A 23,973-nucleotide genomic window follows, 5' to 3' on the forward strand; every position below is an offset into this window, starting at 1 on the left:
TTTTATTTGATCCCAGGATATCAGGACATGTTGCTGTTATCAATTAATGATCATCTCACCATGATCAAAACTACTTATGACCAGCCATGGAAAGGGTAAAAAAAGGAGAAGAGAAACTAGTTATGTAACTATCATATTTTTGTCCTTGTGTTGTTCAAGAAACAAAAAAACAAATATGAAGCTATTCTAGTTAAGGAAAGAGATTCGGTTCTCAGCTCTCAGTTCTTACGAGTGATATACCTACCGTAAGGATCATTTAAGGGTCAACGGAGACAAAAAGGAAATGAACTCGATTGGTTTGATTTCAACTAAAGATTCTAGCAGCTACCCGATGTAAGAACATTAGTATTACAATATGTTCAAGAAATTCCACTAAATCCACTCTCTTCACCATCCCATGAAGGACTTAAAGCTCTGGTTTGAACTTGCTCACCACTGTTACTAGATTTGGATATCATTTCTGATCCCTCATCCCCCTCCGAAGCTGGGACTTTAGATCTTGATCTTGATCTTGATGAAGACCCCCCAACAGAGGCATCTTTCGATTTCTTTCTCCGAGTTTTCTTTGGTATTTCAGGTAAATCTGAGGGTGGCTTATTCTCTACACTAGGATCCTTGTGATTTCGACTTGTTTTAGAACCATCCAATAAATCTTTGGTGCCATTTCGTGAAGACCGCCTAGATTGTTTAGGTTTATCTGATTTTTCCTTGCTTGGAGATTCAGCTGATGTACCGGTCGATGAACGCCGTCTAGATGATTTCGGCAATTCAGGCAAGTCCCGAGCTGGGGAATTTTGTGATCCTACTGGAGAACCAGGCGCCCCTGGTGGAGAATTTGGTGCCCGTGAACCTTTCCGACTTGAACCTGCAGAGCAATATCAGTCAACAATAATCAAAATGACGATTCGGTAAGCTTTATGATTCATTTTTGTTAACGCTGGTACACAACATTTAGATGTTAGGAACAAAATCAAAATATGATAGCTAACATGTTACATTGCCATGAACACCAAACAAAAGCCAACTTATAAACTAATCGAAGCCCATTTTCAAAACGGGAAAAAAAAGCTATGCAAGAAATCAAGCTATTGTACCTTCAGACACCCATTTCACAGAACCTTCCTCCTTCGAGTCTTGATCGAGACTTAAGGGAGCCGAAGAGAATTCCGGTGGAGATTTAAACTCGGTCATCTACACAAATAAATCAAAGCACCGCCTCAATGAGGATTACAGATTATTTCTTTTGAAACAAAAATAAAAGTTGCAAAAACCTTAACTTTTCCATGTCCTTTACAACTAGTTTCGTTTGTGATATTAATGATCAATTTTCATACACGATCCAAAATAAGTTGAGAAGAACAGCATGTACCCAGCTCGGTGAATTTATAGAGGGACCATCCCATCCTATGTGGGCAACATGTTTTACATCTGTGGGATAACCAATCTGCATTTCAGGCTCTTTCCCGTCATTATCTGCAACACAGTTAAAATTTCTATCGGTTTCACCCAGAAAAGAACACATATCATATAGCATTGTTTATTTTTCCAAGAATTGGAGAGGTGCACAAGCACCATGAGAGAGAGAACTTGCATACCGAATATTTGAGAAATGTATCTTAAGCCTTTTAAAAGGCCCTTCATTTTGTTGTTTGACATTTGGTTAACTGGAAAAATAACTTTCTGTAAAGTAGCTAGCCTTTAGTAGGAGAGGTGTTGATGACAAATTAAAGCTTCAAATCTGAAACACAGAAAGCAAGAAGATTTTTTTTTCTTTCAAGTTAGAACATGTATATCAGTATATACATCTTGTGTGGCAAGAACTATCATACAAAATAAATAAAATGATTTGCGTAAAGGGTATTCATTAATGAAAAACTATGGGATTAAGAACATACTTGGACAATAAAACTTGCTTTGATGAGATAAGTCACCAGACTCATGGCAGCAATGAATTCAAACTACAGTTCTTATTAAGAAACCAGACTATCGAATTCTACAAGAAATTTTTGGCATATTTTCAAGCTTCAAGAAGAAATGAAATTCAAAGAAAACTAAGATAAAAATGATAAAAAAAAAACACTTAGATAACTTTTTGACAAATGTCTAGAAAGAGTGGTGGTGATGAGAGGGGGGGAAAGTAACTCATAAAATTGCTGTTTAAGGCAAGACTCGTGTTAATTCGATGGCCATGAACCAAAAAACGAAGAATTGATCGAAGTTTTCGGTATAGGAATGAAGAGGAATGGGCCATTACTGAACACACTAAATTTAGGAAGGTTTTAACAAGTCTTTCTTCTGTATTCTATTATGAATGAAAGGCTATATGTTTTGGTGGCATGCATGGTTCTTGTTGACTTTGCTGGTGCCTGCTGACTACTCGGATGAGAAAATGGTTAGCCTGTGTATTCCCTCTGTAAACAACTATCTATATATAGGGTCCCTTTTTTGGCCGGAAGGTTCTTTTAGGTCCCTTTTCTTTTCTAAACATACTAGTCCATACCATATATAATTAAGCATTGAGGGTAATTTCTGAACAAATCAATTTTAACTCCTAGCTTAAAATATGAAGTACATGGTTAATCATTATAAGCTAACAGAGTTTAGATAATTAATTAACAGGTCAATTAAGAAGTGGGGGCAAAGTGTTTATGCAGGGTGAAAGAAAAAATCGCCAAGTACACCATCTCACATACATGGATCTTGTAGGGTTCTCAAGAGATACCGGAAGAAAATGATTATCCATCTCTTTTGCACCTTATGTGAATCCCGGGATATTGAAGAATATCCAAGAAGGCATTTAGGGAATCGATTTGACTATATCTCTGTTCGTTCCATTTGAAGTCCATTTGAATAAAGGAAGGATCCCAAAAGATCGATCTCTTGCGTATTACAATTTCTGTATTCCTCGAGAAATGAAATCTATAAAGAATTGAACCATGCTTCATACTAAGAAAGATAATAATACGTTGAAAGTTATTGTGTCAACTTGACACAAGTTGTTCATTCACGGTATTCTAAAGGTGATTTGTTTGTCAAACTCTTACTTTTCTCTTACGATCATTAAGATTTTTATAAATAAAAATTTACCGCGGGTTTGGCAAACATACCATACCTAAAAAACATGGACTTTATAGTCAGTCGAGTCCAATGTAATATATATCTGGCGAACATATCAAACTCAAAGAACTTGAACTTGACAGTCACCCAAGTCAAGTTAATGTAGATCTGATAAGCATGTCATACCCAAAGAACTTGAACTTGACAGTCCGCTAACTCCAAGGTAACGTGGATATGAAAAACATGTCAAACCCAAAGTATACTAAACCCAGAGAACGTAGACTTGACAGACAACCAAGCTCAAAACAACATAGGTTTAACAAGCATGCGCTAGATCCAATGAACTTGAACTTAGCAAACAGTCAAGCTCAAGATAACATGGGTCTCGCAAGCACGCCAAACCCAAGGAATTTGGACTTGAAAGTCAGCAGAGTCTAAGGTAACGTGAGTTTGGCAAGCATGCCAGACTCAAGAAACTTAGACTTAAAAGTCAGCCAAGTCCAAGATAAACATGGGTCTGACAAACATATCAGACCCATAGTATTTGGGATTGATAGTCAACTAAGCCTAAGGTAACGTGGGTCTGACAAGCATGTCAGACCCAAAAAACTTGGACATTACCAAGTTCTAAAGCTATATGTCTGATCTTGAACGATCCTCTACAATAAAAATATTAAAGATATGATAAACTGTCATGTCTATACTCATAGGTGTATATAAGATCTTTGAAGGGACCTATCATATGTACTATCTCATTAATGATATGTAAGAGATATTTGTCTCTCATTAATGTTGCCGAAAACAGAGGACTTTTCATTCTTTCCCTTCTCTAAAAATGACAAGGTTCAAAGAGTATAAATACCCCCTGAACCATCCAGGTAAAAGGTCAGAACTTTTTATCTCTTAAGATACGGATATATAGATTTCATAGCATTAACCAACTAAAAACTTAAGAACAAATATCTTTATTCTTTGAATTTAAAGCTCTTTTAAGTCATTTATTGTTTTAAGTCAATTATTATATTTCCTATAAATATACCGACTTTATCATCAGATGGTCTTTAAATCTCCCGATTGGAACTTTTTTTGCAGGTACTCAAGCTTCTATCATAAACTTGAAATTCCTTATGTTAAGAAAAAAGAAATCCAAATACTTGAATTAACCACTTTCTCAAACACTAAATAACATTTTATTTACATATTTTAGATTTTGAGACATCATCACATTTAATTCTATAAATACAACTGTTCTATCTTTGCCAATGTGATTAATGGGGGTATTTGCAGCTAGTCCATATCCTCTCTCTCAAATTTTCGATCAACTCTGATCTCCCCCTTCTCTGTATATTTGTTTCTTTTTTCGTGATGCTTGATCTAAAATATTGCTCATTCTTTAAGATAAACTCTTCACGGCCCTTTTTTCTTGGCTTTTTTAAGAACCACGGATATACAGGTTACATAAAAATTATTTCATGTAGGTGTTGTAGTGATCAGGATTCAGGAATCAAGAGAGAATGTCAAGAAATCACATTTCAATGAGGATAATAAAATGAAATGGTGAATTTGCTATCACTAAAAATTGCAAATACCAGGGCAAAATGTGATCAAACTTCCTGAGGAGGTGATCAACTAAAACTGGAAAGAATCAAAGAAATTAAAAAAAATCCAAGCAAACAATAATTCAAGGTCCTGACGAACTTCAATCACCATTGACTATGGCTCATCAAGCTTTCAAATTGTCCATTCCAACACTAGCCTGCAGCAGGTCCGAAATCGTGTATCAGCGCAAACACAAAACCACGGGATGCTTAATGCAAGTCCAGTCAAACCTCAAACGTTAAAACCAATAATTTATTTGCTAAATCTTACGAGGAACTTGTGATTCTCTTCCAATAAAGGTGAGAACCTTCCACAGAAATCTTCAATGTCAGAAACATCATCTCCTTTGACACCCACTACACTCATAAACTTCTTCCTATCCGGAGCCAACTTCAAGGCAACCTGCATCCAGTTGATTGGATTTCAATAACAATGAAAACCAGTAGTGAAATGTACAATGCATTAAGATTTAGTGCAATTGTATCTTATTTCAAGAAAATTTAAAACAAAATAGAGAACATTTTCACTAGAAATTTCTTTCACAAAAGTTCTACAGTTGCATATGCATTTTTAGATGCAATAAAAGAAGAAGAAAGCATGCATGCAACTTATGCCAATAGAACCATATATCAAAATCAAGAACATTGATGCTACAAGTGTTTACGCTAAAACTTGAACTAGCCAGCCAGCCATGCCATTTTTTCAGGGACTTGTCGTATGAATCAGTGCAAACTTGTGACATGCTCCAGTCCGGATGCACCATTAAGTTGCGGAACAGTTCTGACAAGAAATCCATGGCCCTATAGAAGTCAAACATATACTGTCTCAAACATGAAACATAAGAAATTGCACACTCCTGACAGACAAAAAACGGTAATTTTTCCAAATAAAATACGGTGTTAGTGCTAACCTTGTCAGCCAAAGTAAAGCATTTGTGCAACTGGATGAAGATTTAGCCTTTTTCGATTCAATTTCTGACTGTACTATCCTGTACAAGTAATTGAATTCTGATTGATTGGACAAATACCTAGTCTCCAGCCTCTGCAACAAGAAAAAGAAGAGTGAAGAATGTGATATTGATCAGTTTCTTCTGCAGAAAATAGCTATTGACACAGAAAAAGCATTTACAGCAGCTGCATAGAAAAGGGATCATCTTACCGATATATTACCACCAATGTCAGATTTTACAGGTCCCATGGCTGGTCCAAAGTTGTCTGCAAGCATAGAAGCAATCATTACTGGCCAAAGAGATCAATTCTGTGTATCTCCATGAAATAAACCGAAACTGTAACACCAGCAAAGGCTGTTGAGCAAATTTGCATGTTCCCAGTCATCCAGAAATCAAGGAGGAAAACAAAATTTCTTTTCAAATATTCATGGCTGAAAGAGAGAGTCATTAAAGAAGTAACACATAACAATGAAGCAATGTATTTTACATGTTCTTTAGTTTCAAGCATATATGAAAGAAATTGTGCAGGTATGCGTGCAAAATCAACAAGTCTCTGACAAAATAGCAGTAACTAAGATGTACCTAAAACAGGCAATACTGTTTTGCACAAATCCAAAAAAGGCTTGGCAAGAATTTCTCCCTCGGGAGACTTAACATGGTCCATCTTTTCCAAAGCTTCAGCAAACACATTTCCCTCCATTCTTCCACTATACTTGTTAGCTGCATACCAAGTTGCTTATATATTAGCCCTAGATCGATAGAACTAAGGTATATATGCAAGTGTAAAGATTCATAAACTTGATAGGCATTGACTACATGCAGTTATCACAAGCTACAATCTAAAAGGGAAAGAAAAGAAAAGGGTATATTAATTTCGTTTCTTCTTACAACGACAGAGGGATTATTTAGCAAATTTCACCACCCAAATCTCATCCTTCTTCATTGTAGTTGGAAAACTATGCTTTAGCTCTAACTCACCGTGATCTCTCCTAGCAAAAGAAGAGGGCACCACTAGACTGCAGGATCCTGTGTTTGATTTTTGGCTTGCAAATACACCATTGAAAAATGAATAAAATTCTTAACAGAATTGATTGATTATGAAAGATTATGTGATGGACTGATGTTAATATATATATTAATGCTGTCAAACATGAAAAAGAGGAACTGATTAATGCTCCGTAATATAGTACTAAACACGAATTAATCACCTGTGAATATGAGATGCCGAGGTCAGAATCTGTGCGAAAACGGAAGATAGAAATACCGTTATTTCAGTTGTCAATGTGAGATCGATTGAAACCACGGCGTTCAAGAGCTACTTAGCCACATAGTTTAATGAGAAAACAAAAACTAATTCCCTAGTCTACGGGAGTTCGGAACTGTTTGCCGTAATTTATTTTATTTTTTCATTTGACTCAGTTTTGATCGATCAATTCAAAATCATTTTAACTTTGTGGCCAATGTGATTTTAAATGACTGGCATGATAGTTAAAAAAACATGCTTTACTCTATGACTTCGAACCTCGGACACAACATCGTGAGAATTTATTAAATCCCTCTTAATACAGCGATGTAGAATATATATATATATACGTATTTAAAATTATTCGGAAACCATTCCGAAAAGAAAATTAATCTTGATTGATGCGTAAACGAGTATGAGAATGCTCCTTATCATCAAGCAAAAATCATTTATTATTACTATTATTTGGTAAAAGTTCAAAACTCAAAACCATGTATCTGGCTGAACGGCTGTTATCCATACTAATTTTGTGCTAAACCTAAACCAGCAAAAAAAAAAACTATCTTTTTGTTATCTTTTGGCCATTGTCTTCTCTGTACATTTACATAAGCTTTAAACACTTGGCATGCAAACACAAGTAATGTTAGCAACGTTATTAAGCACAGACGACTGGACCTCATATTGACGATGACATCAGAGATGCTGTGGGCATAGCGTAGATAGGATGCTAACATGTCATATTATCATATAATAGGTGACCAGTAGTAACAGCTTGAAACCAAAAAGTTTGCTTTTCTAGTGGTCTCAAGTTAATTTGAGTCATGTGGTTACTAATATAATAATCACTAGAGACTTATATAGTCGTTAATTTCAGAATTTGTGGGATTAATCGAGATGCGCGCAAGCTGACCCGGATACCCATGTTAATAATAAAAAAAAAAAAAGTATAAAGCATCGTTATACATAAAAATGCTGTGGCTTCTATTGCTGTAGAAGCATTTCATACCAAGATGCTATAGACATCGTAATGACTTCAATTTACTGAGGGAAAAAAAATGAAAGAGACATTTGCCGAAAAGAAAATGACTAAATCGGAGTGCATATTTTGAATCCTCAGCAAATTACATAAGTTGCCGACGCTGCAGCCAAGAATCCGAGAGCAGAATTTGGTTTAAACATATTAGTGATACACTCCAACCATTCATGCAACGGCCATCTACATCACGTAAAAGGCCACCCATAGCTGCTCTTCTCGAATTTCCCAATGAGGTACCATCCTGTTATCATCTTATGCTAGAATAATAGTTGATATCCTGTTATCAATCTAGCTGGATAGATTGATTCAAAAACTTAGGATTCAAAACTCAATATAGATTTAATTTTTAATTGAATTGAATAAAATATTAATTTAATAAAATCTGATTGATTAAGAAAGATTTTAAATAATTTAGTTAACTTGATTAAACCTAATCTAAATTTTCTCGAGTCAATATCAATAAATTAAAAAAAAAGTTATTTAAATAAGGAAACGACCCAATTATCCAAATTCCTTTTCGAGTCGAATCATCGTTCTCCAAAGACTCCCCACGCAATGTTTCTAATTCCATTAACCTTGAGTGATCAAATCGATGGTCCTATTTACAAAGTTCTCCCATAAAGCGGGGCAACTATAGAATTTATGAAACGATTGACTGAAAAGCGAAAACACCCAAAATTGAAAACATCATAATTATAAGCCATATATAAGAATAAAAAGAAAAGAAAGGACGCAAGAGAAAATAGTTGAAAGTTTCGAAGTGATAACCAATGTAAAGAGACACGTGTAAACATCCAATAACCCCCCCGAGAGCACCACAACCTAAACGAAAAACCCTAGAAGCAGGTCTTCTAGTATTTCATAACCTCGGTGCTCACAGCCCTCTCCTCTCCCTCAGCAGTCGCCTCTCTCCGTCGAGTTTTTGCAGATCTGCCAAAAATGGTGAGAGGGTTTTTCCATCTCCTCTGTTTTGCTTCGGAGAAAATCCGTTGCTCTATAACTTGATTCGTTTTTCTTACACTTCCCCTATTTTGTGTTTTTTTTTTTCATGTGTAGCCGTTCAAGAGGTACGTCGAGATTGGGAGAGTGGCTCTTGTCAACTACGGCAAGGATTACGGCAAGCTCGTCGTTATTGTCGATGTCATCGATCAAAACAGGGTGGGCTTTTCTTCTCTGTTCCCCTACCTTTCCCTTGAATGTATGTAGATAAAGCTTATTGTTTCTTTATCAACACTTGATGATAACTAAGGATGTTTTGAATACTTTATAAGAAATAATTTAGTATGTATTGAATGCTCATATGGCTGTGTTAGTCTGATAGTATTTTTAACTTCTTAAAAGGTTTTATTATTTTGGGCCAGTAGAGTGAGAGAACATTTGTTTTTTTAAAAAAAAAATTAATAATTGCTTAGCATTTGTTTGCATTTTATAATCTGTTTTGATGATAAGTCTAAGTTATGTTGGCTGATGGAAGGGTGAAAGCTTAAAGATTTGTGATTTTTGATGCTGTTATAGGCTCTAGTTGATGCCCCAGATATGGTTAGGAGCCAAATGAACTTCAAGAGGCTTTCGCTTACTGATATCAAGATTGAGATCAACAGGGTTCCTAAGAAGAAGGCACTAATTGAAGCCATGGAGAAGGCTGGTGGGTTACCGATTGATTATTCCTGCCCTTGTTTAATTTGCTTCTTCTTTTTTTTACTGAATTTAAACTGTTCTTTGATGGCAGATGTGAAGAACAAGTGGGAGAACAGTTCATGGGGCAGGAGGCTCACTGTGCAGAAGAGAAGGGCATCACTTAATGATTTTGATAGGTTCAAGCTCATGTTGGCAAAGATCAAGGTTCGCAATTCTCCATCTTGTCTTTTCGAATATTCGTTATACTGCGTTTTATTTATGGTCAGACACCTCTGCTTTAGATGTTGAATTCTCCCCTTCCTTACATTCAAACCTAAGTCTATAGCAGCACTATTTGGTGTCTTAACAAAACAATATGATTTCTTCCTGGTATCACTTTCCCAATAGGGCTTAGGAGCTTTAGCAAAACAATATGATTTCTTCCTGGTATCTCTTTCCCAATAGGGCTATGGAGCCCTGGCAGAAATTGACCCCCATCCTTTTAGGGCTGTAGAAGAACACCAACTTTTAGCTGTGAATGAGAGCATATAACTTACCTGATAAATCAAACACTATATGACCATTGAAATCGAAAAGTACTAGACTTCAAACTGCATTATTTTTTATATTTTGTACTCAGTGTTGCCTTGCTTATGTGCTTATTTCGAGGGATAAATCAGCCCCTAGAACATGCGTATGTAAGTAATGCTCAATCATATATTTTATAAATGTGTCAAGAAGTTTGATCAATTTAAAATGGTACTGCATTGGTTTTGTTGAACCTTTCTACAAATATGTTCACAAGCTTGATGCGTGTTATAAATGTGCATTCTGCAGAAGGCAGGAATCGTCAGGCAGGAGCTTGCAAGACTCAAAAAGGAAGCAGCCTAAGATTTGTTCACTTCTGAGCTTTTCATTATTTTACAAGTTCCAAACTTCGCATCAGTTTTAGCATTTTGGGTTTTCCTTTCTGGCTTTTGATCAATTTCCTAGTTAGTGGCAGAAACCAATTGTTATGGATCTTGTTATGAAAGAACATTAATGATTTTTCTAGACTTCCTATTTCGCCTGGTTATGAGTCGTTGTATTAGGTCCTTTTGGTGTTTTTCTCTGACGCTATGCCTGTCAGGGAGTCATCTTTCCTAGACCTCCATGCGATTTCAATGTGGAGTAGATGAGTGGATGAAAGAAATGAGGGTTGATCAGAGAGCTACTTTTGCCTTTAATTGGATATTTTATCAAGGATAAGTCATATATTTTATCAAGGAGAAGGTATCTGCTCTTGTCCGGACTTGCAACTTGTTCGCAACTAATTCTATTCTAGAATTGATTTCAACTAATTATTCAATTTGATTTGCTAATTCAATTTTTTTTTCTTTGGAATAGTTTTTAAATTGTGGAGTTCATTTGATTTGAGAGTTTAATGAAAATATTTTATCTATCGAACTTGACGACTTATTCCAAGCATGCACAAGAAAGAAGAGTGTTAAGTGGAATTGATTTTTAATGGGTCAAATTCTAAAGCAGATTATATTCATTTTAATGTGGTTTACAAATCTATAAAAACCTTCGATTTTAATTGGGTGTAGAATTCCTTTATTATTTAAAGCTTTTTAAATACCATGAGTTGAGTAAGAGTAAATAGTATATGTCTACAGAAATCTTACGTTTTCAAACGGCATGTTGATATGGAGAAGGAGACGGCAGGGCAGGCGGCTGCTACCAGCCACATGCAGGGCCAGAGACTGCAGTAACATTTTCCGAGAGGGTTCCAATAAGCACCGCCATCTTGTTGTTAACGGTCCCGCTCTAGTTTCATTAATGTCCTGAATAGCAAGAGTGTATTAGTATTATGGTTGTGGTTTAAAAAAATTTATTTTATAAAAAATATATTTGATTAAAATTATAATTAAAATTGAGGAAAAAGTAGTTTAATATGTTTGGTTAATAATACTTTTTAAATTGAGATTATAAAATAACTAAAATATATATATATATTAATATTGATGTTTATTAATTGAAATATTGTAGATTTAACTATTGTTATTCATGAAATAAATAATATTTTATATAAAGTATTTTTTATTGTTCCATTCAATTATCTGTAATTTCATCATATATGAATTTCATCCAACAAGGACTACAGTTTTCATGGCTTTCTGAGCATGCAACAACATCAGGTAAAATATCATCAGGATTAAAATTGAAATTGCGATCAAATTCTGCAAATATTACGTCATCATACGATCTCCTTCTAATGTAATTATGTAATATCATTAAATAATGTAAAACACTAGTTTTTCGAATAAAACACTATTTGAGAAAAGTTTTTGGATTTTATTTTATTTTACTAGGTTGAACTCAGTCCAATGCATTTAGGTTTGGACTAGTCCAAGTCCGGCCATGAACAGTGGAGACGCTCTCCACTGTTCACTTTACAGAATAGTGAAGACAGGAAAATACAGAGGAAGAAGGAGAATGACAAGGGAAAGAGCAAGCTACCCTACGCGGCGGTGGTGTTTGGCTGGTGGTTGAAACAATGGAGGCCGGTAGTGATGAATTGAGGGAACTGCTTGGCCAATGGACGGTGGTCCTTATTTTTCCTCTATTTCTACTCTTCTTCTCTCTTTCAGGTCGCGCCTGTTTACAACAGTAAACACACACAGAGAGGAAAACACAAGAGACTAGAGAAAGTAAAATATAAAAGAAACAAAAGAATAGGAAGCAGCTAGAGACATCGTCTTCAACTTCGCCCCCAGACCAGAGAGAGAAGCAGAAGAGGAGAGAATCCAGGAAGCGAAAAGAAAAGGAAGACTAGATAAAGAACAGAGGAGCTGAGGCAGCATTGGTTAACCAGCCCTTCCTCACCATCATCTTCGTCTTCAAGCAGTAGCTTGAAATTGCTTTTTGTTATTATGCGATTTAAACGCAAATAGTAATGGGTCCCACAAACAGTAACTTGTGTTTAAACATAACCGAACGATTTATTTTTGTGGTCTGCTCCAAAAGCAAAAGCAGCCACAAAAACAAACTCTCTCAAAACTTACTGCCAGCAGGTGGCAGAACATTCAATAGTTGCCAGATTATGAACATCACTGCATAGTCAGTTAGCAATACAGAAACTACTTGCCATTGTGAACAATTTTTTTGCTGCCAGAGAACAGTAATGAACAAGTATGCTCTTTGTTTCAGAGCTACTACGTATGGAGGTGGGCTTCTATATTTGCACGCCTCCCTCCCACCCAAAAACTGCTAAAACACGGTTGACAACCCACTCTCTCAACGGAATTTTTTTGTCCCTCTTCACGAATCCAATTAAAGAACATATTACGAGTGCCAAAAAGAAAAGAGAATGGACCGACAAGAGCGTGTGACCAACAAAATATACCGTTACAAGCTTAAAGGACAAGCGTAGCAGCTGCCTTTCTATAAATAACAGAAGCTCGAGAAAAATCATCCAGAAATGGAGCTGCTTCCCTGGAAGCAAAATAGCCACCAAACAGCAATCATATGAACTTTTGTTACCTGGGTGATGAATAATCACCGCATGACAGTCATCTCTCCCACCCAATAAAGCATCTGGCATTCCTGGAAATCACTGCAGAACTCTGGAGTGCATATTGATGTTATTGCACAAAGGCAGCTATGTTGCCGGTTGGAGCATGTCAGAACAACAGAACAGATTTTGATGAGTTCCGCTGAGGAGTATTGTGTCCAAGTAACAAATTTTCATTCCGTACCCAAAGAAGCAACAAGAGATATTGTGGGTAACTGCAAACACGCAAAGGACTAGCAAAATTGAGTTCAACATATGAATAATCTAAGAAAAGGAATGTTGGAATATTTCTTAAATCCAAAAAATATAAATTTCTGTAAACATTGTTCATCGTCAACAAATTAGCAAAGAAAGACATTTATTGGCAGAAATAAAAAGACAGTAAACATCTGAGATATATGTGGTAGTAGGTAGACTAACAGTTGAAATAAACAATTCGAACAACAAAAAAATGCAGCAAATTCCTTTTTCTTTTTATTTTCCTCAAAAGAAGTCAAGGGCCTCTGCTGACATTTTAATGATTTTCCCTTTACATTATGGGAAGTTTAAAATTCTTATTAAAAAGTCAGAACTACCATATGTTTTTTGAATTTTGAAAAAGATAGAATTTCAGGCGAAGTATAAAACTCAACTGAAATAAAGGCACTGCAAAATTTTACACATCTTTCTTTTGAGGGAAGTCAACCTCATTCCTAACACAACCTTACCTCAGTAACCTAAAAAGGAGCCTCAAATGATTCATCCCAAACCTCTGCACTTCCATTTGAGACATCTTCAACATCTTCTTCCATTGAAAGCCTGATATATTCTCTATGTGCAAAGCGATCCCACTCTGTTAAAGTTGGCTCCTCACGCTCCTGCCCACACCAAAAAATGCAAATTAGGCCATTATGATCTGTGAAGATATGATAATGAAACCAGCATCATTGGATCCTCAATATATTATTATATAAAAGCTCAAAAGCAAGGGAGCAATATTAAAATGCTGAATGTACCTGGCGAATGACAAAGGGGTCACGGCTTTCAAAAGCTACAAACTTATTGAGGTTGAAAAGGATATTGAAAACATTTCCTGAAAGTTTGCATCCTTTCAAGTCGCGCAGTGTGATATAATCTTCCCTCTGCAACAAAAAAATGTCATTGGAAATGTAAGCTAACACAAAAGGACAAGGATTCCAAGGTATCCAAAAGAAACAAGTATTTACCTCTGGTGCAATCATGTCAACTATTTGACACAAGATATCCTCAAATAGCACAGGTTCCTGGGCCATGCATTCTATTCGGTGCAGCTGCTCCTCATAGAAGTATTGCAATTCAATGGGTGTCAACACACCATTTCCATCTAAATCTAAGCACTTGAACCTGTGAATAAAACTTAACAAGATAAGAGATGACAGCCGATACAAACATAGATGACTTCCACAGATAGAGCATCAGAAAATGAGGTAGACCCTGACACAAGATTTAAATAGAGGAAGCTTTCAATACACTTGAGCATTAAGGAGAGTGGATGAGATGTAACATGGATGACTTCCATAAGCCAGTGGATACAGCTTTTTCTAAGATAACGAGGGCACGTACATACAAGCATAGATCACTTCCACAGACACAAAGCATCAAAAATCAGGACTTGTGTGTTAGGCCTTGGTACAAGAATTGAATAGAGGAAGCTTTTCAAATCATTGGCTCGTTTAGGTTGCGTTTGGTTTTAGGTTAAAGGGGGTTAAACCTCTTTTAACCTTGTTTGGTACATTTTGAGGGAAAATTAAGGGTTTAACACTAAACCTCAAAAAGGAGGTTAAGCGTTAACCTAGGTGAAGGTGGGGGGGAAATGTTATGGGAGAATTGTTTTTGGGATTTGTGCAAATTTTTTTTTTTTCCAAATTCACCCATTTGTTTGATTCCCTTTATGGCATAAACATGTTATATATATATTTTTATTATATTTAATTTAAATATTGATTTAAAATTTATTGGATCACACATTTACACATAATTTTCACACCTACCAAACATCCTAAATACTTTACCCTTTAACCACTTTTTTACACCCTTAACACTTCATCCCTTAACATCCTAAATCTATCAAAACTTAACCTCAAATTTTTAACCGCGAACTAAACACAAACTTAGGAGAGTGGAAGGGATGCACACTTTAGTATAGGCTTGGTCCACTTCGTTCACAGTACAAACAAGGAACCCATAAAGGATAACAATCCCCATCTTGTTGATAGAGCTCTTTACATCGCTGTTTAAAGTCAGGGTTATTATCCTGGAACAAGTGCGTTTTTTTCCCACCCTCAGGTCTAAAACAAATGAGGGAAAGAGGCTGTTCTTCATCTTTGAGGGATTAGTATCATACTCGCACCTAATTCAATGATTAAAATGGAGGTGAAACGAAACACACTGCCACTTCCCTTTGTTTAAGAATCACAAGGTGAGATTTAGCAGGGAAATTTGGTGGGAGATATGTAAGAGCAGTTTAGCATTCTTACATTTTAGATCGAAAAATATGTTCATGGAAATGTTTTGGCCAGTGGTAGAGGTATATAATTTTTTACTGATTGAACCACTTGACTTTTAAATTAGATTTCTAAAGAATTGAATTAGTTGAAACTAACATTAAGCAACTCAAGCAAGATGCTTCAAGAATTATGGAAGAATATAAGTAGCAATGTTATTCGACCATCACCTAACTGAACAAAGTTTACAAGTCAGTAGTTGATAATCATTTTCTCCCAGTCCTGTCCATATCATTCTTTTAAAAGCACCTACTTTTTCAATATTACATGCATCCCAGGACAGATGTCTGTAGTCAATATGTGGCTCGTCATTTATTCAAATTATTATTGTGCTAAAAGGATAAGTCTACACCCAAGGCACGGAGAAATTTAGCTGGAAAATAGTTACTCAAACTATGGACATCACTCAATTGACAATCTCCATCAAACAGATCAAGTGAAATGGCTAATTAGATCCAACTTTTTATAATTTCTTCCGAGCTTAATGCTGACTTTTGACGTTTTGAACAAGAATTAACAGTGTTCATCAACACAAAATAAATAGTGTCCATCAAAAAATGCATCTCCCACAATATCTGTATCCTAATAAACTAGTCCCTAAATTTTATTTCTTTCGTTTATGTATCCATTTTGATCTGAACAGACAAACAATTATCACAAGAAAATCACCTTGTTGTCAAGTATGCAAAAACTTCACGTCCCATTTGTCATTCAAATCATTCCCGACCATGAAATGAAAGGTAAAAGTCTAAGAAAAGAAAGCAGATAATACCAGTATTCAAGGCTGGGCTCAGATGATTTGTCCTCCTCTGAGAGCATGAAGTAAACAAAATCTTCATAACACATCTTCCCTTCAACATTGCTAGTAAACTTCCTTGGCACCTATGGTGAAATTAAAGCACGAACACAATATTTACACCTCATTTAGAAGAAATGTCTCTAAAAAGTCAAAGTTCATTTGTATCAAGCTTCAGAGAAGGAAGCAATATGACACCAACCAACCTGTGAAAAAATTCTATCAACAATCCTGTAGGTAAGGGCATGATTACCATATCTGACGAGATTCTCCTTGTCAATCAAGAAATCATGGTCTGTATCCAGCTCCCAAAACTTGCAGTATATTACATAGAAATGTTCATAAGAGAAGTACCTAAAACAAAGGGCAGCACATGGTTGTAAACTCACATATAATAATTACTAGAATCAACTCATGTAAATCCCATATGCAAGTCTTTCCATATTATCATTTATCAACCAAGAAGAAGAGTCAAACACCTTAATAATAAGGACATAACTTTCAAATAGAAATACAATAGTAGAATGTCATTTGGTGACTTGGCGAGTTGAGTTTTAGATCAAATTGGTTATCCAACTATTTTTATGCCTATAAATTGAAATTTAGATGCTTGAATGCATACACTAGTAAGGATGTTGAGGGCTTGCTGTTTAATTAAATTGAGATAAGAAATTCACATTCCATTTTCTAGCTATTCCTATTAATTTTAAATAAAAAAATCATTTAAAGAGTTTGCTGGCACCCTGACCTTATAACTTTGTTAATGTCGTCTTCTTCATCTGCATGGTGCATTGCATCAATAAGATTTCCACGTTTCAGCTCCCGGAGTGTAAGACAGCCATTTCCTGATCTATTGATGTAGTAAAATATTCTGTATATGACAGTTTCAGCTGGGCCATTACAACAAGAGTTCATATTGGTCAATATCAGTTGCAGAAATGGAAAACTTCAACAATTTGAGAAAAAAAAAAGTGTTATGATGATGAGAGAGTTTATAAAAGTCATCCAAAAAGAAGCCTGTAAGATAAAATGGCCAGTTAGGTGCAGCCATTTCTGACTCAATAAACCCTTATTTGGTCTTGACTCATTTATGTCTCAGTTGATCCCAAATATTGTCATACAAATCAAGGAAAAATAACTGTATATCCATAAATCGATCAATTCCAGCCAAATCTCACCAACTAAATCCCTCATCAATATATAATAAGAATCAAGTATCATAATTATTTCTATTTGTATGGTATTATTTGATTTTGTCCCCCAAGTCCAAAATCATTTCTGTTTGCACATCTCAATGGTCCAGCATTCTTTTAAAAATGAAAACCATAAAAAAAAAACTATGATAACATGCAACAAAAAGCTCCTTCCATAGGTAAAACAAGAAACTTTTCCTTTTCCCCTTTCGATAACTGCAACGGTTATAATCAATAACACTTGCTGCGTCTTTTTTTACTAAAACCTTTGATATAGTCAACAGGATTAGGATATGGCCTACAGATACCACAGATATGGTGAACTCTGAAATGGTCATTCCCCCCTGTGAATTGTTTTAGTAAATAATTGCATGCAGCAAGAGGAAGGAATCACTGAAATCAAGGGCAAAGCTTCATTTTCGAAAATTAAGCAACACCTCAACAATAAATGTTGGTGATGCTTAGCTGAAAAGCTAAAATAACACACTGATTAATGAAGTGCTTACCATATCTTTCTTGAAATTCAGGAGTATTCTGTAAGAATTCCAACCCTGAATGAGTTGCCAAAAGTTCTCGAAGAATAGGTTTGAAATCAGACTGATATGGTCAAAGTAAAAATGATAATTAGTCCAAGAAAAATTGTTGTTTGAATACAGGAGCTACCAGGAAGCCAAATTCAATATGTTCAACAAATGCATAGAAAACAATAGGATCGCATAATGAACCTGAGTTAGGTATTTGCAGTCTGGCTGTTTTAGAATATTGAATATTTGAGTTGCTACGTCCAATGTTAGCATGTTGCTATCCACCCAGTATTTGACAAACGCATCCCTACAAACAAACAACACGAGTAAGGACCCGATAAAACATATATTCAGAAAAGTAGATGCACCCAGCACCAATCAATATGAAATAATGGAGTGGGTTAATACTTGAGAAACAAATAATCAATCCCTCCCAAAAAACAGCAACCAATAAACATGGCATCTATGAAGATTAAGTGGAAGCTAAACTTCCATTGGTGATGTAAATTGGGCACAAAATGCATTTATACACGGGAAAGAAAAAATAGCATGTTTGAGAAATGCAAAATAATAAACAAGCTGAAAAGTTTTGTAAGGAGAAAGGCTGTAGGCAAGATCCTAAAAGTTTAAACTTCTTCTGGTCAAAAATAAAATATTTAGGAACAGAGCAGAAGCACCTACCTGGTCACTATCCCAGTGCAGTCAACATCAATCTTTCTGAAAAGCGCATAGGAGAAGAAGGATGGTAACTTGCAAACTATCTTTGTAACAGATTTAAATTCTGCACTACAAAAGCATAAAGATTAATTGCTTTGAAGTTAATGTGTATCTTCTCTTTCCCTCTGTCTTGGCACAACAAGAGATGGAAAGAAAAACAAAGAGCCTTCAACAATAAAATGAAGGTCTTCTTTCCCCCATAAGATAAAAAGAAAGATTGTGTTTAGAGTGAAAGGGCGAGTTATGAATTGGTTATGGTTCTAACCATCAATGAGTAGCCCATCCAGATCATTTCTGAAAAGATGATTAATTCTAGAAAGACAATTTTCTTTGAGTTCACTTGCTGCTGGACGACCATTTTGAAAATAAAACTGCAAGCAAATGAATGCATAAGTACTCCAGCCTTGAGCACACAAGAAGATAAGAATTTCCAATTAACAAGTCAACCTCAATTATGACAGTATCTTACAAAAAAAACTGACAGAAGTAAACGAGACCTGAGGTATAACTTCCCGTACAGGTTCCCTGACTAATTTTAACGGGGAACCTAGAGAAGAAGGACTAGTTTTCTGCTTAGACGTGCATGGAGAACCAGATGAACTTCTTGGTGAAATTGGAGGTGCACTACCAGCAGGAAACATAGAAGGCAATGAATTGACCCCACTAGCACTCGCATTAGTAGAGCTACCAGGGATGTTGATGGGATTGCCAGCTTTTGCATCATCAATCAAAGTTTTCACCTGCACTAGCATTAAAAGAGTTAGCCAAGAACAGGCAAAACAATTCCATATATGGGCCTCAAAGCAAGTAATATGAAAAAAAAATCCAATCACCCAGATATGAATCATCATAAATCAAGTCCCACGATAGCAAACATAGATTCGATAACAATACACGTGCAATAACCTAAAAAGGAAATCGGTAACCACCCAATTCCACCACGTAAGGTGTATCATCTTCAAGCCTGGATATCTATAATAGAGATAGGACACAGTGGGCTTCTACCTAATGATAGAGAAAGAGGAGACACGGTGGGCTTCTTTCTACCTATTGGTGGACAAAAGATGGATGCTATTATCGAAAAAAAAGAAAAAAAAATCACAACAGTAGTAAATTACGCCATAATAACATTAAAAAGGATAAAAACCATGGCATCGTCATCAAATAACCTCAAACCGATTTCACACTACGACTTGCAAATTTATATAATTGAATAATTAAATGACAGTAATTGTAGAAAAAGAAAAAAAGAAAAGTAGCGATACCAGTCGGGAGGTGTCAGAAAGCGAAATCCACTGAGAGAACAAGTCCTCGGCAAGTTGAGGATTTTCTTTAAGCACAAAAGAAGAAACTTCTGGTAGCTGTAGCAGTTCAGCGTCCAAACAACAAACTTCTTCTCCTGCTACTCTATCAATATCCATCGCTTCTTCCACAACCAAACCCTAATTCCTCAAAAACAAACTTCAGAATTCGAAGATCGATAGTGAAATTCGATTGGAGATGGATGGTTGAAATTGTTCAAGAGGCGGGAAGAGCGATGTGATTGCAGTTTGTTACGATGAGACGAGAGAGAGGGCGAGAGGGAGTGGAGTTGGAGGGGAGAGGGAGAGGGGAGAGGAGAGGGGAGGGGAGGTGAGCGAGAGCGAGAAGGGGGAGAGTTTCGAAGTAACAGAAACCGCCCAGGAGAGATGCCGTACAGGAACAGAAGTCCGAGAATTTCTCTCCCTTTCTTACCCAGCAGACATACTTGTGAGACCCGACCCTGGAAAAGGGCTGAGTCATTGGGTTATTGGATAATTTACGGGTCACTAAATCAATCAGCAGGGCCAATCGTTTTTAATAGAACAGGATCATTTCCCTCCTTTAAAAAAATAATTGATTTTTATCACTGAGTTAATTAAATTATTAAAAAATTAGCCAAGTCAATAAGATTTTACCGGATTAATTCTTGCTTGATTTAACTAAAAATTTAATCCGGTTTCATGTCTCAGATTTTCCTGATCGAACCGTCAATCAGGCTGAGTTTAACAAACATGAACAAGAGATTTTGTTCAATTCAAGCTCTTGTTCAGCGACATTGGCTGTCTAACTGACCGACAAACCGATTTGTACGAATTTTTATACGTATGTTTATACGGTCCGTTATGTATTAACTTTAACTTCACGTGGATGAGCTTTTTTCTGTCTTGATATTTTTATATATATTTCTCGTTAAGGACATGCGTCGTACAGATGAGTGGATGATCCTTTTCTTTTTATTTTTTCTGGATTTTCTTAGGGTTTGATGATGGGTTTTTTCGACGTCTCTTCTGGAGTAGCTAAATTGCTCTGCAATGGTGTGTGAGTGTTTTTTTTTTAGTTTTATTTATTTAGTGGAAAATTTTAGAATTTTTAGAAAAATAAAAACCTAAAGAAAATGTGTTCATGAAGTGAAAGTGATGTTGTTCGAGATTTTTCACCATGATTTCTTCATTTTTAAAGATGAAAAATATATAAAAAATATTAAAAGATCATTTTTTGAAAGCAAACATGGTATTTATCATGATGGGCAAGAGAGTAAAATACTAAATTACATGTAATAATTTCTCAATTCATTTCAAATACTTAACGGTAAATTTCATTAAAAAAAAAAAAAACCATAGCACTCAACGTATTTTTTTAACCATAAAATTTGCTCGTTGGATCCTGTTCCACGGGTTCCTAGTATTCAAAACCATGGATTTTGACCAAAAAAAAAAAAAGTTAAAAATCATGATCTGGAACGAATGCAGTTTAAACATGGAACACTTTTTATTTATTATTAAAAAAACCAAGAGATTAGGGTTTTACTGTCACTTTCTTGACAAAGCAATATTCTTTAGAATAATACTTCTTCTTTTTCCGATTAGTATTTTTTTTTATCCTCTACTATTAAATTTGTTTTTTTCTAGGTTATTTTATTTTTATACCGCAGACCATGATTTATTAGGATAACTTAATTGATTCGGGTTTTATTTTTTTAATTAAATTTTTTTCAAGTTCATCATTTAATACTATGTTAAATGAATATTTTTATATATATAAAAAAATCCTTTAACAAGAGATTTTTTTATTATTAGATTTATCTTAATTTTATGACTCGAATCACGGGTCTAGTGAATTAACCTGGTTGATTCAGTTTTTTTTCTTTTTCTTTGTTACTTTTTTTCTTCTAATTCCATCATTTAACATTGGGTTGATTGAGAATTAAAATTCGTAATTTGTTTTGTTTACTTTCTGTATACTGGGTTATTCTGATTTCATAACCTGATAATAGTGCTTAACGAGTCATTCCATCAATTTGTATTATTTTTAAAAATTGATTTTTTTTTTAATTTTATCGTTCAACACTAAGTTGGTTGGAAGTTGAGCTTCATGGTTTGTTTTGATTTGCTTTCCACGGAGATATCTTGGTTTTATGATTGAGATCGCGGGTTTTAGAATTTTAATCCTGATTAAATCGAGTTATTTTTTTATTTGATTTCTAAGAGGTTTTCTCGGTCTCATGATAAGGGTCACGAGTCCTTCACCCTTTGATTTACTTTTTATTGGGTTGTCCCTGTCTCATAACCCGGGTAGCGAGTTTGACAAGTTAACTCAATTGACTCTGTTTTTTTTTGTTTTTTTTTTCAATTTCATCATTTAATATTGTGTTTGATTAAGAATTAGACTTTATTATTTATTTTGGTTTGCTTTTTATTAGGTTGTCTCAACCTCATGACTTAAGGACAATGCTTAATGTGTTGATCCAAGTTGACTTAACTCATTTTTTTATGTTATTTTTTTTAATTAAAAGTTTTAAAATTTTCATTATTCAACATCAATTCTGACATGATCGATTAGGAATTAAACTTTATAATTTGTTTTAACTTACTCTTTATGAGATTATCTTGGTCTCATAATTAAAGTTGCAAATTGATATGTTAGCCCGAGTTAAATCATGTTTTTTTTTAATTTTCTTTTTATAAGGTTCTCTTAGTCTTATGACTCGAGTCATGAGTTTGGCGAGTTGATGCGGATCATTATTTATATTATTTTTTTAACTGATTTCTTTTTTAATATCACCCTTCAACATTAGGCTGATAGAGAATTGAACTTCAAAATTTGTTTTGATTTACTTTTTATGAGATTATCTTAATCTTATGATCAGAGTAGTGGGTTTGATAGGTTAACTCTAATTATTTTTTAAATTTCATCATTTAATATTGAGTTAACTGAAAATTAGGTTTCATAGTTTATTTTGATTTGTTTTTCATGAAATTATTTTAGTTTTATAACCCACCATTTTTATAGGTCATCCCCATTTGTTTTTGGATCTGCAAAGTCAGCCTGCATCACACTAAGTCAACCCCTACACTGTTTATTTTTTTCACTAGAAAAAAATATTAGAAACATTTCAATATTTTTTTTACGTTCAAGAAAAATTTAACCAGACCCGCAACACATCACGAATCAACGATCCAGCTTAGTACCGTGGTTTGGATTTTCAAGCCCATTTGGTAATACAGTAGCGGATGTTTTCAAAATGTTTTTTCACTTGAAAATGCATTGAAATAATTTTTTTTTCTTTTTAAAAATTTATTTTTGACACCAGTACATCAAAACGATAGAAAACACACAAAAAAATAATTCATTTAAATCAAAGAAAAAAATCTCAAATTTTTTCAAAAACATTTTTGAAATACAAAAACAAACATACTCTTCAAAAGAAGCATGGTCTATTTTTTTTTGCTAACCCGGGTATCCTCACACATTTTTTAAAGGATGAGACTAGTCCCGTTCGGGGTTTGTGGCTACCCCTCCCAACAAGTGCGCTTCCTGGGGATCGAACTTGTATTCTCACTCTTACAGGGATATAGCAGTGTTTTAACCGCTAAACCAACTCTTCATTGGTAAAAGAAACACGATTTGCATTATAAGCAATAAAATATTGAAAATAATAATAAATAAAATGAAATTTCAAAAAGTTATTCAAACACACCAAAATCATGCGAAAACCTAGTAAAATTCAATTGTGTTTTTTTTTATATATAAAAAATATAACTAAGCAGATTCTCTGCCATTACTCCATGACCAATTGATCTCTTTCATTTTCTCAGTGATGCATGCTGCACGTGAGAAGCACGAGATACTATTTATTTATTTA

The 23,973-nt window shown here is 34.9% G+C and overlaps 4 protein-coding genes across 14 annotated transcripts; 1 reads left to right on the top strand and 3 right to left on the bottom strand.

Annotated features, from left to right (window-relative positions):
* Positions 1 to 120: 120 nt before the first annotated feature.
* On the bottom strand, positions 121 to 2,307 carry LOC18096120 (CRIB domain-containing protein RIC6). Its single transcript, XM_006386152.3, has 5 exons — positions 1,896 to 2,307; positions 1,596 to 1,738; positions 1,370 to 1,473; positions 1,095 to 1,191; positions 121 to 865 (listed from the first exon to the last, which is right to left on the bottom strand). The coding sequence occupies exons 2-5, from the start codon at positions 1,654 to 1,656 to the stop codon at positions 360 to 362; spliced, it is 768 nt and encodes a 255-aa protein (XP_006386214.3). The 5' UTR covers positions 1,657 to 1,738; positions 1,896 to 2,307; the 3' UTR covers positions 121 to 359.
* Positions 2,308 to 4,564: 2,257 nt separating this feature from the next.
* LOC7471953 (glycolipid transfer protein 1) lies at positions 4,565 to 7,013 on the bottom strand. 7 transcript variants are annotated; one of them, XM_024594207.2, is made up of 8 exons: positions 6,814 to 7,013; positions 6,584 to 6,631; positions 6,188 to 6,325; positions 5,815 to 5,870; positions 5,567 to 5,697; positions 5,321 to 5,456; positions 4,927 to 5,058; positions 4,565 to 4,813 (listed from the first exon to the last, which is right to left on the bottom strand). In XM_024594207.2, the coding sequence occupies exons 3-8, from the start codon at positions 6,303 to 6,305 to the stop codon at positions 4,781 to 4,783; spliced, it is 606 nt and encodes a 201-aa protein (XP_024449975.1). In that variant the 5' UTR covers positions 6,306 to 6,325; positions 6,584 to 6,631; positions 6,814 to 7,013; the 3' UTR covers positions 4,565 to 4,780. The 7 variants fall into 7 exon arrangements, with proteins under 7 accessions (XP_024449975.1, XP_024449972.1, XP_024449974.1 ...); XM_024594204.2 differs by having other exon boundaries at positions 6,494 to 6,631; positions 6,814 to 7,012; XM_024594206.2 differs by having other exon boundaries at positions 6,584 to 6,648; positions 6,814 to 7,012.
* A 1,652-nt stretch (positions 7,014 to 8,665) lies between these two features.
* Positions 8,666 to 10,563, top strand: LOC7471954 (60S ribosomal protein L14-2). The gene is made up of 5 exons (XM_002300732.3): positions 8,666 to 8,826; positions 8,941 to 9,042; positions 9,400 to 9,529; positions 9,614 to 9,726; positions 10,339 to 10,563. Exons 1-5 carry the CDS (start codon positions 8,824 to 8,826, stop codon positions 10,390 to 10,392), a joined length of 402 nt encoding a protein of 133 aa, XP_002300768.1. The 5' UTR covers positions 8,666 to 8,823; the 3' UTR covers positions 10,393 to 10,563.
* A 2,013-nt stretch (positions 10,564 to 12,576) lies between these two features.
* Positions 12,577 to 20,527, bottom strand: LOC7479742 (serine/threonine protein phosphatase 2A regulatory subunit B''alpha). Of its 5 annotated transcripts, none has more exons than XM_024595818.2 (13): positions 20,075 to 20,527; positions 19,307 to 19,549; positions 19,075 to 19,180; positions 18,774 to 18,873; positions 18,294 to 18,399; positions 18,075 to 18,165; positions 17,124 to 17,265; positions 16,582 to 16,729; positions 16,352 to 16,461; positions 14,263 to 14,419; positions 14,053 to 14,178; positions 13,765 to 13,914; positions 12,577 to 13,290 (listed from the first exon to the last, which is right to left on the bottom strand). In XM_024595818.2, the coding sequence occupies exons 1-12, from the start codon at positions 20,228 to 20,230 to the stop codon at positions 13,774 to 13,776; spliced, it is 1,626 nt and encodes a 541-aa protein (XP_024451586.1). In that variant the 5' UTR covers positions 20,231 to 20,527; the 3' UTR covers positions 12,577 to 13,290; positions 13,765 to 13,773. The 5 variants fall into 5 exon arrangements, with proteins under 5 accessions (XP_024451586.1, XP_002302033.1, XP_024451588.1 ...); XM_002301997.4 differs by having other exon boundaries at positions 12,577 to 13,272; positions 20,075 to 20,524; XM_024595820.2 differs by lacking the exon at positions 20,075 to 20,527 and adding an exon at positions 19,716 to 19,834 and having other exon boundaries at positions 12,577 to 13,272.
* Between the last annotated feature and the right edge of the window lie 3,446 nt (positions 20,528 to 23,973).

The sequence above is a fragment of the Populus trichocarpa genome, chromosome 2 (assembly GCF_000002775.5).
Source record: "Populus trichocarpa isolate Nisqually-1 chromosome 2, P.trichocarpa_v4.1, whole genome shotgun sequence".
Lineage (NCBI taxonomy): Eukaryota > Viridiplantae > Streptophyta > Magnoliopsida > Malpighiales > Salicaceae > Populus > Populus trichocarpa.